The 11,009-nt window shown below is 35.5% G+C and overlaps 2 protein-coding genes and 1 pseudogene across 2 annotated transcripts; 2 read left to right on the top strand and 1 right to left on the bottom strand.

Moving 5' to 3' along the window:
* The first annotated feature begins 131 nt into the window (after window positions 1-131).
* Window positions 132-1,029, top strand: LOC105249978 (annotated as a pseudogene).
* A 51-nt stretch (window positions 1,030-1,080) lies between these two features.
* Window positions 1,081-3,025, bottom strand: LOC105249974 (zinc finger protein ZPR1). Its single transcript, XM_011255806.3, has 3 exons — window positions 2,846-3,025; window positions 2,076-2,748; window positions 1,081-1,771 (listed from the first exon to the last, which is right to left on the bottom strand). The coding sequence occupies exons 1-3, from the start codon at window positions 2,972-2,974 to the stop codon at window positions 1,236-1,238; spliced, it is 1,338 nt and encodes a 445-aa protein (XP_011254108.1). The 5' UTR covers window positions 2,975-3,025; the 3' UTR covers window positions 1,081-1,235.
* Window positions 3,026-3,442: 417 nt separating this feature from the next.
* LOC105249979 lies at window positions 3,443-10,580 on the top strand. The gene is made up of 6 exons (XM_025410246.1): window positions 3,443-3,630; window positions 3,704-4,421; window positions 4,645-4,783; window positions 5,331-5,449; window positions 8,509-8,603; window positions 9,344-10,580. Exons 1-6 carry the CDS (start codon window positions 3,596-3,598, stop codon window positions 10,536-10,538), a joined length of 2,301 nt encoding a protein of 766 aa, XP_025266031.1. The 5' UTR covers window positions 3,443-3,595; the 3' UTR covers window positions 10,539-10,580.
* The last annotated feature ends 429 nt before the right edge of the window (window positions 10,581-11,009 follow it).

Below are 11,009 nucleotides of genomic sequence, written 5' to 3'. Positions count from 1 at the left end.
GCGAAGTTACCAGCCTAGATTTATTCGCGGCGAATTTTGAATTGTCGCGCGCGGTTTGAGGATAGGATCTGAAATTTCGTCGGATATTCTACTCAGTCTTCAAAAATTAGTATTCGCCGATATATTCATTGATGTCTGCAAGGAAACTGTGTTCATCAATTTGTCCCGTTAAATTGAAAATCAATTTATTCAGTTTTGCTGAAAGGAACTTGATCTTTTGCTTGATAATTATGGTAAATAATCTTAAATAAAATAATACGATTTTACATGTATATTTTTTACGAAAGTAAAACTACATAGGCCAAAGCAACAACGTGCAAAGAAGCTATTCAAAGATGGGAGGAAAAGACAGGATTAATCGCGAGCGAACAAAAGGAGATAATTTTATCCTTCCAGTGGCCTCCAATCGAGAGAATGGATAATAACTTGGCGGCGTTAATCAACGTCGAGTTTGTTGTCCTTTAATAACAATAACATGCTAACTTTATTCAGAGAATGCATTAATTAAATAAGTTCCTTAAAACGTTTGCAGAAAGTTATCTTTGTCAACAAATATGATTGAAAAGATCAGTGGCATTAATTCGTTGAAATATTTGAGGATCTTATCCCTGAGTAGAAACAATATTAAAACGTTCTCAGGATTAGAGGCGATTGGGGACCACTTGGAGGAATTATGGATATCTTACAACTTGATCGAAAAGATCAAGGGTGTTAATGCTCTCAAAGCGCTCAAAGTTTTGTATATGGGCAATAATCTGGTGAAAGATTGGGCGGAATTCAATCGTTTGCAAGAAATACCTAATCTCCAAGACTTGTTGTTCATCAATAATCCTATATGCGAGAACATGGACGTGGAATCGTGGCGCGCACAAGTTATAAAACGATTGCCTACCTTAAAAAAACTCGATGCGATACCAATTGTGTATGCCGCGTGTTTCTTGATGCATTATTTTTTACACTGCCATGCAATGTCACTTTTAAATATATTGTAAATTTTCTTTCTCTTTCAGCCGTGCAGGTGAAGACTAAACTAAATTATCAAGTAGAGAACATTAGCTAGAATGGGTTTGCTTCAATGGAAATAATATAAAATTTATATTTACATGATGCAAGTTAGTTGGACAATAAAATCTTTGTTACAATGGCAATGGTGATTTAAGATGAAAAGTTTTTGTTATCTGGCCATTTTTCAGATATACTTTCATCATACTTTGTTCTTCTAATTTAACACAAGTTTAATAGTTTTCGACTTTCATGTCATTGAGTCCAAGTTCTTCATTTTGCTCGAAACTTCTGTCATACTTTATGATCTTTAATCTATCATCAGGTCCATCATCGGAGAGACTTTGTACATAGCTATTTCCAGCCGGATCATTTAAAATTAGAGTCACTTCTCTTTGACCATCTAAAATCTCTTCTAAATGAGCGATGAATGTCTTCATCCTCTTCCCAGTTTCCAAATCACTGCTATCTCCGGTGAAAGCCGTAGATGAAGATAACTGTTCTTTTATCGCTGTTATGATCCCTTCAACAGTTGTGAATCGACCACCCAAAGCAGCTGGACCGACTTCTAATTCTAATTCGGGTATCTCCATGTCGCAAGTTTCGGATTTCAATAAATCGCGAGTGAAGTCTTCTTTGCCTGTTATTGTCACTTCAATTCTAACTCCTTGAGGTTCGATTCCCCCACCACTTTTCACCTCATTAGTTCTATGACCACAAGACTCGCAAAGCGTGGCCATTATAACAATCTCTTTGAAGTGTGGTATATCTTAACATTGTATTAAGGAAAAAGTATTATAGTGTTTCTACAATTTGACTTTCCGAATAAATTAACATTCAAAATAATATATGCAAATGTGTCTGTGCATATTTATAAAGATCAAAGGTTACATATAATCTATTTTTTTAGAAATAGACTTTAACATATTGCACCATTTCAATATTTCTTGTAATGGTGCAATATGTTAAAGTGTTGTATAATTTGGAAAAAAGATTTTATATATAAATTGTTCTCTGGTTTAATGTTCTTGTTATATTTGTAAAAAATATACTTATATATAATTAAAGGATACTTGTCAGTTTCATATTTGTTTCACAGGGACTGTTGCAATCCGGGCAATTGGTGGGAAAGGACAACACTTCACCTTCAATTTGTTCCAGAGTATATTCTCCCTCCTGTATTGGCTTGAGCAAAGCATCTTCGTTATCCAAGTAAATTCCCAGTATACAATTCTGCTCTTTTGTTCTTTTAAAGTATGTTATATTACATTGAGTATCTTTGATTGGTGCTTTAGGATTCTCCACGTAACTATTTCCCGAAATATCTTGAAAGATTATAGTGAATGGCTCGTCAAGTACTTTCAGTGCATGTAATTTGCTGATAAATAGATCTATCTCTATTGCAGTGTCTGGGAATTCTTCTCGACGTCTCGACTGATCCTGCTCCAAAGCTCTAATACTCCTATTAATTATTCCTTCTATCGTTGTAATTTCTCCCTTTTGCGATTGCGCAGGAATCTCAAAGTCCAAGTGGGGAATACAAATGCTGGTATAATCAGATTTAACCATTATACGATTCAGATCCTGTTGCGTTGCAACTTGCAATGTTATTTTGACACCTTTCTCCGCTATCTTCCCACCATTTTGTATCTCGTTATTTTGATAGCCACAGTGTTCGCACTCGAAAGACATGAGTATAACATCCTTGTAATGTGGAATTTTCGTTAACAGTAGCCTGGTAATCCCCTGATAAATATTCAAAACAATCATTTAGGAGACGTGCGTCATAATCAGAAAGGATATATTTTTGATTATATTAGATGAACTAAACAAGTTCGCTTACATTTTTCCCGCATTCCACGCATAAGCTCTCGATCTTCGTAATTTCCGGTTCTAAATCGTTAGCAGAGAGTTCACAGAAGATCGGTTTGGCCTTTTTTTCACTTGTCGTCTGTCTTTCCTCGGCTGCCATTTTCAGGTTATGTCGTGTAAGGTCGCACACACAGGATCTGTTCTTTTTAACTGCACTGCTGCGCAAGTGCAATAAGTTAGAAAAAGACAAACGTATTTCCTTTCACTCTAACTAATTGCACTAGTGCAGCAGTGCAGCTAAAAAGAACAGGCTCACACGCGTACATAATTATCGACTGTCATCAAATCAGTTATCGATTGTCACTACTATCGACCAAACGATTCAAAACTTGTTGATTCAAAATTTGTCTCGGGAGCGAGAGAATATTTGTCGTTATTCGCATCAAGTTGTAATCGCGCAAGTAATTTGATTAATCCTGAGGATCCAGGACGATTTGGATCTTCGTCCTGTGCCTCCTCTTTCAGCTTCTGTCCGCGACTTCTGTCAATTTCTCGGTAAATCTGAGTCGCGTGAAATTTGGCGCGCGCAGGCGCGAGCGCGCATGCGCACTCGCGCCTGCGCGCATCGATGTAGCGCGAAGGTTGTACGCGCGGCTTGTGTGTGTGCGTGTTCTCGTTGGAAATTTCGGAGTATCTCGTGATTTGCAACGGACATTGAATCGGATCGACTCATCCCTGTCTCGCGGATGTTGTGCACGCAATCTCATAGAGCTGGGTCTTGATGCGGATCGAATCATCCGCCAGGATGGACAAGAGGTAACGCTCCTTTTGGCTCGCATCGTCGCGAGGTTATGTTTTTGTCTAAACAGAATGATTGGTAATTATGCAGGTTGTCAGAATCGTCAGGAACGCCGCGTCAAGGACTCCAGAATCCCTCGAGGAAGAGTAAAAGACGCTCCAGTCGTAGGAGCAATCCCCTGGATACAGTACTGGATACCTGGAACGGTCCTCAGAATAAGCAGGATGGCAGCCTGGTGTCGAATGTCGAGTACCCGACGCAGATGCTGTGGCAGTCGGCGAATGTGCCGCAAAACGTGGCGGGTAATGGACAACGTCTATTCGCCGCGATGTCCGATCCGAGTGTCTGCGGCTATTCACCGCTGCCGGTGACGTACACTATGCAGCCCGTCTCACTGCCACCAATGTATAGGATGTATCAGCCGATGCCGGTGCCGAACGTTAGAACTGTCCACAGTAGACGCAGACGTCACTGCAACGAGCATTTGGCAAACGTTTGTCCTAATGCCAATAATAATGTTGTTAACGGATATAGTAGTCTGCAGGAAAATGGAAGACTTGAGACTACTGTGTATATTGCTCATCAAAATGGAGACTACGCCAGTCTACCATCCACCGCCAATAAAGATAGTGGCATCAATAGCGATGAACTGAATTCAGAACAAAGGAGATATTCAGATCCTGGATTGGGACCTCCTGAGAATTCATCTCATTCAGACAATTCTGATGATTCCGATAGTATCGAGAGTGGAAGTTCTGTAACAACAATTAGCCGTAGTAATAAGCTTGTCCTATCACTCATTGAACAGGTTTGTATTTTTCTTTATTCATTTAAATATATATTAGAATTAAACATAATATTGTTTAAATATAACATAGACATGATTATACAGTTCAGTAGAATATTTTATATAATATTTAATAGAATATTTTTTATATAATATTGAATTTATATAATATTAAATTTTAACCATATATGTAAAATATATTTCATGTGTTTACTAATATATTTTTTTTCCAAATATATTACAGATGACAGAACTAAAAAAATGCAACAGTCAATTGTTCAAAGAACTCAGTGAAACTAAATCAAATGTAGACAATATAAAAGCAAAATTAGCACAATGTAAACACAATACTCCTACAGATTATCAACCTGGAATGTTATCAGGTAAATATAATTTTAGTAATTATATATATATATATATATATATATGTATATGTATATATGTACAGACACACACACACATATACATAAATGTATATAATCACACAAATCAGAATCACATTACAATTATATCATATTTACCTAATTATAATCACCTATATTATTATCTACCTAGTATATAAACTATGTGTACACACACACACACACACACACACACACACACACACATATATATAGTATATCAAGTAAATATATGATTTTAGTAATTATATACTTATATATAATAAAAATATATAAATATAGTTTATCGTGAAATCATAATGTAATTAATTGTTCTATATAAAAAATATCTTATAAAACTAATTACTAAAATGATATATATTAATTTTATATATATATATATATATATATATATATATATAAAATTAATATATATCATTTTAGTAATTAGTTTTATAAGATATTTTTTATATAGAACAATTAATTACATTATGATTTCACGATAAACTATATTTATATATTTTTATAAATTATATATTATATGTTTCAGGACTTATAGGTGAAATTAGAGAAGCTAATAAAAATTGTGAAGAAGGTTTAGTTACAAAAGTCAAGATTATATTGGAAGAGAGATATCACCAACAAGCAAAAGAAGTGGAAGAGCTTAAGGTACGTACTTGAAAATTAAAAACATTTTTATATATAAATAAATATAAGTTTTTTATATATCATGTAATTTTTTTCAAACACAAGAAGACAAATTTGGTTGCAATATAATTAAATATTTTTCTTGTTTTCTTAAATTAATGTAATCAAGAAAAATAATTACATTTTTATTGAACTAGATATAATAGGTATATCTTTGTATAATTTACTATTATGTTCTCTAATATTATATTTAGTCAAAAAATAATACTTTATTACAAATAATACTTTATTTATTACAAATAATACTTTATTTAAAATAATAAGTATAATAGTATTACACATAAAATTTTGAAATCCAAGATTAGATATTATTTTTTTTCTCTTCTTTATCTTTCTAAGAAAATATTATCATTATTAATCTGATTATTACTAAAATGAGGATATATATTTTTGAATTATAAATTATTGAAATTATCAAAAGATTGTAGTTGGAGTTAGATAATCGAGATGTCATCGGACTGGCTCCGGGAATGTGGGAATAGAAAACAAAAGCAGCGAGAATAGAACTAAGAGAACCCTTTTTTTTCTCATGCCGCTCGTGTCTTCTTGCGATTGAGATACGGTAATATGAGTACTCGGTTCAATATTTTCGGCACTCGCTCTTTCGGGTCACGATCATGGACGTAATGTTTGTACAGACGTTTCTGCGTTCTGTTTGATTAGGACAGCCAGGTGATTGTGGTATCTATCGGTCCTTTTTCCAACTTTCCTTTTCTCGCTTATCGGTTCGTATGCGATATTCATACAATTGATTTTCTTCTCGCTTATTTACGCATTTCTATATTTATATGATCTTGTCAATTATCTTTAAATCAATCCCAGTTGTTTTTTATGAAATGCTATTCTTTATGTGCTTTACTGTTCTATCTCTTTCTCTTTTTTTGCTGTTTTCAAGAACTTTTAATAGTTGATGTTTTTATCATCAAAAGAGATATTACAAGTTTTTTTTATATTTTTATTTTTGTCACAATGTATATGGATTAAATGTTTGTTACCAACAGAAAGTCATGTATGTGAATAAATCAGAATCACATATGTATCTAAAAGAGAATTAATTTTCTGTAACATATTATTTGCTATTTTGATGAAATAATCGTGATATGCGTTAAAATGTGTATTGTACATATTAGCACAAACATGCAAATGTGCCTTTTATTACATACATTTGCATATGTGTATTAACTTAACAACATAGACAGAAAAATGTTATCTAATACAAATTGTGCTTTTTCGTCATAACTGTACAAACATATAATCATCTTTTATTACATTTTCAAGTTTTAGTAACACATTGCGACAAATATAAAATCAAATATAAAAATATATTGGTTAAATGTACAATTATTTTATTCTACTAGATTAAAAAATTTAATTGAAGATATCATGAAAAAGAGAGAGAGATAAAGAGTTTCTTTGATACTTTTCAAAAAATTATAGATATTCTAAGATTTGTTTTAAGAAACGCATTAACCGATTATAATTTATTACACGTGCGACTTGACTATTGAGAAGGAAGATGACAAGGGAGAGGAGGCAAAGTTCAAATCGTAGATAGAGAGAGACAGCTAATAAAGTCGGCCGATACCGGAGAACGCAATGTAGACATAATACGAAATATCCGTGACGCGCTAAAAGTGATTAGGTTTCACATAAGGGCATCCACAGCGCGGGCAATGTTGCAGAGGCAAAAGAGAGAGAGAAAGAGAAGACGAGGGAACGGGGCGGGGACCGTGAAGGGATGAAAGAGGGGAAGGAGCATCAGTCGGGTAGACGAGGAAGAGCGGAGAAGGACGGAGCGCACTTAGCGGCTGTCAGGGGCCTCTCCCTTGGCCTCTTTTTCCTCTTTGCCGTGTCTTCTCGGGTTTCAACCATCCATTAGCCTCATCAGCCGAAGCGATGGCCGCCACCGCCATGTCGCCTGCATATTGGCAATCTCGTAATTGAACCTCCGGGACCCTCCATGTCCATGTAAATTCTACCGCGCGTGAGAGCCGATCAAGGTTGCTTCAGAACTCCTATAGCTTTTTTTTTTTTATTTATATATATATATATATATATATATATATAAAGAGTGTTCTCAATAAGTGTTAAAAATTTTAGATGATTCTTTGTCGAAAATTAAGGGGGTTTTTCATATAAACATTAAAAAGTTCTAATAAAAAATTGAATAGGGGTTGCTAGTTTCATCCCCTTATACAATACAGAAAGCTGGAAAAAATATTAATAAATGACCTTTTTTACTAGTAGATATCCACCTAATTTCATCTCTTTAACTTGTTCTAAATTTGAGAAAAGAACCTAAAGAATAAAAACCTAATTTTTATCCCCATTTATGGAGGAGTGTAACTCCACAGGGAGAGATGTAGGAGTATATGTTTATATGAAAAATCCCCCTTAATTTTTGACAAAGTATCATCTAAAATTTTTCGCACTTATTAAGAAACATATATATATATATATATATATATATATATATATATATATATACACACATGTACACTGATGAACGTGTTGGATTTATTTGTAAACACCTTGAAAATTAGTGATTTAAGTGATTAAATAGATGGGAAAATATTCAATTATACTCGACAGTTATTTACATTAATTTTGTTACATAAGTTAAAATTAAATTAAGTTTATGTATTTACAATATACAGATAATATTATATTTGTCACGATAAATATTTGATATTGTAATAAAAAGATTCTTAGTAAGAGAGATGAAAACAAACTTTTGATAAAACTTTTAAAGGTACATATGTATCATGATTAGGAAGATAAATTCGATTTTATTTGTTCTGATAAAAATTTCTTCAAGAAATGTCCATGAACTTATTGACTAATCTATTCAATGAACTCATGTGTTATCTTACGATTGTCTAGGAATTTAGATCATCTAAATAATGATAACTTTGCTTTTTTCAAAGCATTTTCTTTAATAACAAATTATCATCAAGTTCTATTTGTTGTGTGATTTTTGAAAAAATTACTAAAATTTTTTATATTTATTTTTGTTACAGGACCAATTGTCAAAGTTGACAAAAGAAAAGGAAGAAAGTGATAAACGTGTCGCGAAACTGGAGGAGGAACTGGCAGCGTTGAAGCTGAGCGCGACGTAAGTAAGCCTTTTAGCTTTTGTAAATATTTAAAAGCTTGCTTTAATTCTTATTCGTATTCGTTTTGTATCCTCGACGCTGTTTCGAGGATGATGTATATACATTTTGAAACGCGCTATAATGCATAGAGAATTCGCTATCTGATAAAGATCGTCGAACAAAAAACTCGATTTTAATCTTGCATTATTTCCCCGTAATTGCCTCTAATTTATTTAATCGCTATTTATTATATTCGTTCCCCGCTCATGATTCTCGCACATAGGGGCAGATATAATCTTTCTCGTTATATTTGTTTACGACAAATTGTTTACAAGTAATTATCACCTAATAAACCGTGTACATTGCAACATTATCCATTGTTTCGTTTATTATTACTGAACGTTGTTGAAAATTCGAATGTATCGCATAAAATATATCTGGCAATAGCTTCGTGATAATCTAACTTTCTAAAATCATGTAGCTAAGATAAAATGCAAGTGAAAGCCGTGATAAATGGTGAAACGTTCTCACTTCCGAATAAGTCTTTGTATCGCTATCCACGATGATTTCTTCTCTCGATTCATTTTGATCGTATGTTATGTTATTTTTTTAACATTTTTCGCTCCATTTTGGACGAACATAGTCTTTGAAATATAATTTACATCTAATTCACACTCATAATTCCGAATCGACTCGCCGTGTCCACGATTGACGTGAAAGTTTTGGTAAAAACAAAAAAAATCAATTCTATTCGCATTAGCAACGAGGGCCGCGAGATCGCAGCCTTCGAGGAGGAGACCCTGGCGCTGCGACGGGAGCTCCAGGAGGCGCGGGCGTCCAGGACCTTGGCCGAGAACCACGCGGCAAAGTGCGTAAACTTTGCGGTATCCACATCTGTCACGCGTGTAACTTTCGATACGCCCTGTATAACCAGCACCCCCGTGCGTACCGCTCTTTCCGACACTTGCTCCTTACCCCCCGTTTTCCCGCCCGCAATCTCGTCGCACACTTCCTCCGTCCTACGTTCCCGTTCTGCGGAGGTAGCGGCTCTTTTGCTCGTCTCCGAAGATGCGAATTATTGTCGAAACTCTGAATCCAGATCAGTGTCTCGCGATCTCGCGCAAGACTTTTCACTGTTGGAGGACGAAAACGAGCGGTGTTCCGAGACCTCGACGCCCTGTCAAACCGCTCTGACTTGCTCGAATGAAGACACCGTGAACGCGATTGAAATCGAATCTCGGGACAGGATCAGAAATCAGAACTCAGGACTCGCTAATATCGCGACTCGTTTAGATATTTCGTCGAAGTTGAAGGATTATCCGGCGTCCTTCAATCGAAAGGAAGCGTGTATCGTTGAAAAAAGCGATGGCAAAGTAAAATTAATTGAGGAGGAAACGAGACACTTGACGACTGACAGCTCATTGTCGGAGGAACAAATTGGCGATCAACCTCGAGGGAAATACGCGAACGCGGAGATGACATCGGTAATGGAAAAGGATGAAGCAAGAATCCTCGCATCGCCGAGCGTTCTCGATGAGCAGAAAAATTTACCAAGCGACACGACGAGCAAAGTGAAGAGCTCGATTAATCACCTGAGTTGGCAAAAAATGTGCACGTTTCATAATCAACGAGGCAGCTTTAAGAAACCGCGACGGAGGAACGGCAACTTGAGGAGATCATTCAGCGAGACCGACAAGAATCCGCGCCAGGACATCAAGGTCGACACGAGTCCCCCGTGCTCCTCGAAAGAGACGATCGGGGCCAGTAGTCGCGACACGATGAGCGAGGATGAAGAAGGTTGTTGCTCTCGCAACGACAATCGCATTATCGAGGTGCCGGACGTCGCTGTGGTCAGTGGTGGCTCCATCGTGCCGAAAAACCTCTGCTCGACAACCCCGATCTCCAGAACCCAAAGAGCACCTTCACGTGCCACCTACACCACCGCCTATATCTAAGTTACGTACGCGCGGGGCCCCGGCAAAAAAAAAAAAAAAAAATAAAGAGCAATATCACGCTATTCTCTCACGTCGCCGATATCGGGGGCTTCAAGGGGCTTTTTACTAGAGGCTACTACTATGTACATGTCGAATAGCACGTAGGTCTATTATTCACTCATCATGCATGCTTTTTCGTACACGCTCGACGTATTTACGCTACACGCTTCAGGGGAATTACGTTATGCCAATATCGGAGAAAAATAGGTAAACTATATATAATAATATACAAGTTACTTAGAAAATGTATTTTTTCAAGTCTGAAATTTATTTTCTGCAGTTGATTATTTTCTTTTGTAATAACTTGATAACAATTTATAATTTCAAATATATATATTTTGTCTAAATAATGTTTATACAGTTAATTAATGACACTGGGATAACGTAATTCATTCATATATCCGTGATATTTTGCAGCACTGTTTTTATAGC

The sequence above is a fragment of the Camponotus floridanus genome, unplaced genomic scaffold (assembly GCF_003227725.1).
Source record: "Camponotus floridanus strain SB8 unplaced genomic scaffold, Cflo_v7.5 scaffold30, whole genome shotgun sequence".
NCBI classification, from domain to species: Eukaryota; Metazoa; Arthropoda; class Insecta; order Hymenoptera; family Formicidae; genus Camponotus; species Camponotus floridanus.
Note: the sequence above shows the minus strand (reverse complement) of the source record. Positions and strands in the feature narration are given on the sequence as shown.

Coding starts and splice junctions, on each gene's coding strand:
- LOC105249979 (XM_025410246.1), top strand. CDS start 3,596: ATGCGGATCGAATCATCCGCCAGGATGGACAAGAG. Junction 4,422..4,644: donor TCCTATCACTCATTGAACAG/GTTTGTATTTTT, acceptor AATATATTACAG/ATGACAGAACTAAAAAAATG. Junction 4,784..5,330: donor TCAACCTGGAATGTTATCAG/GTAAATATAATT, acceptor TATATGTTTCAG/GACTTATAGGTGAAATTAGA.
- LOC105249974 (XM_011255806.3), bottom strand. CDS start 2,974: ATGGCAGCCGAGGAAAGACAGACGACAAGTGAAAAAAAGGCCAAACCG. Junction 2,749..2,845: donor GCGTGGAATGCGGGAAAAAT/GTAAGCGAACTT, acceptor AATATTTATCAG/GGGATTACCAGGCTACTGTT. Junction 1,772..2,075: donor AACAAATATGAAACTGACAA/GTATCCTTTAAT, acceptor TACAATGTTAAG/ATATACCACACTTCAAAGAG.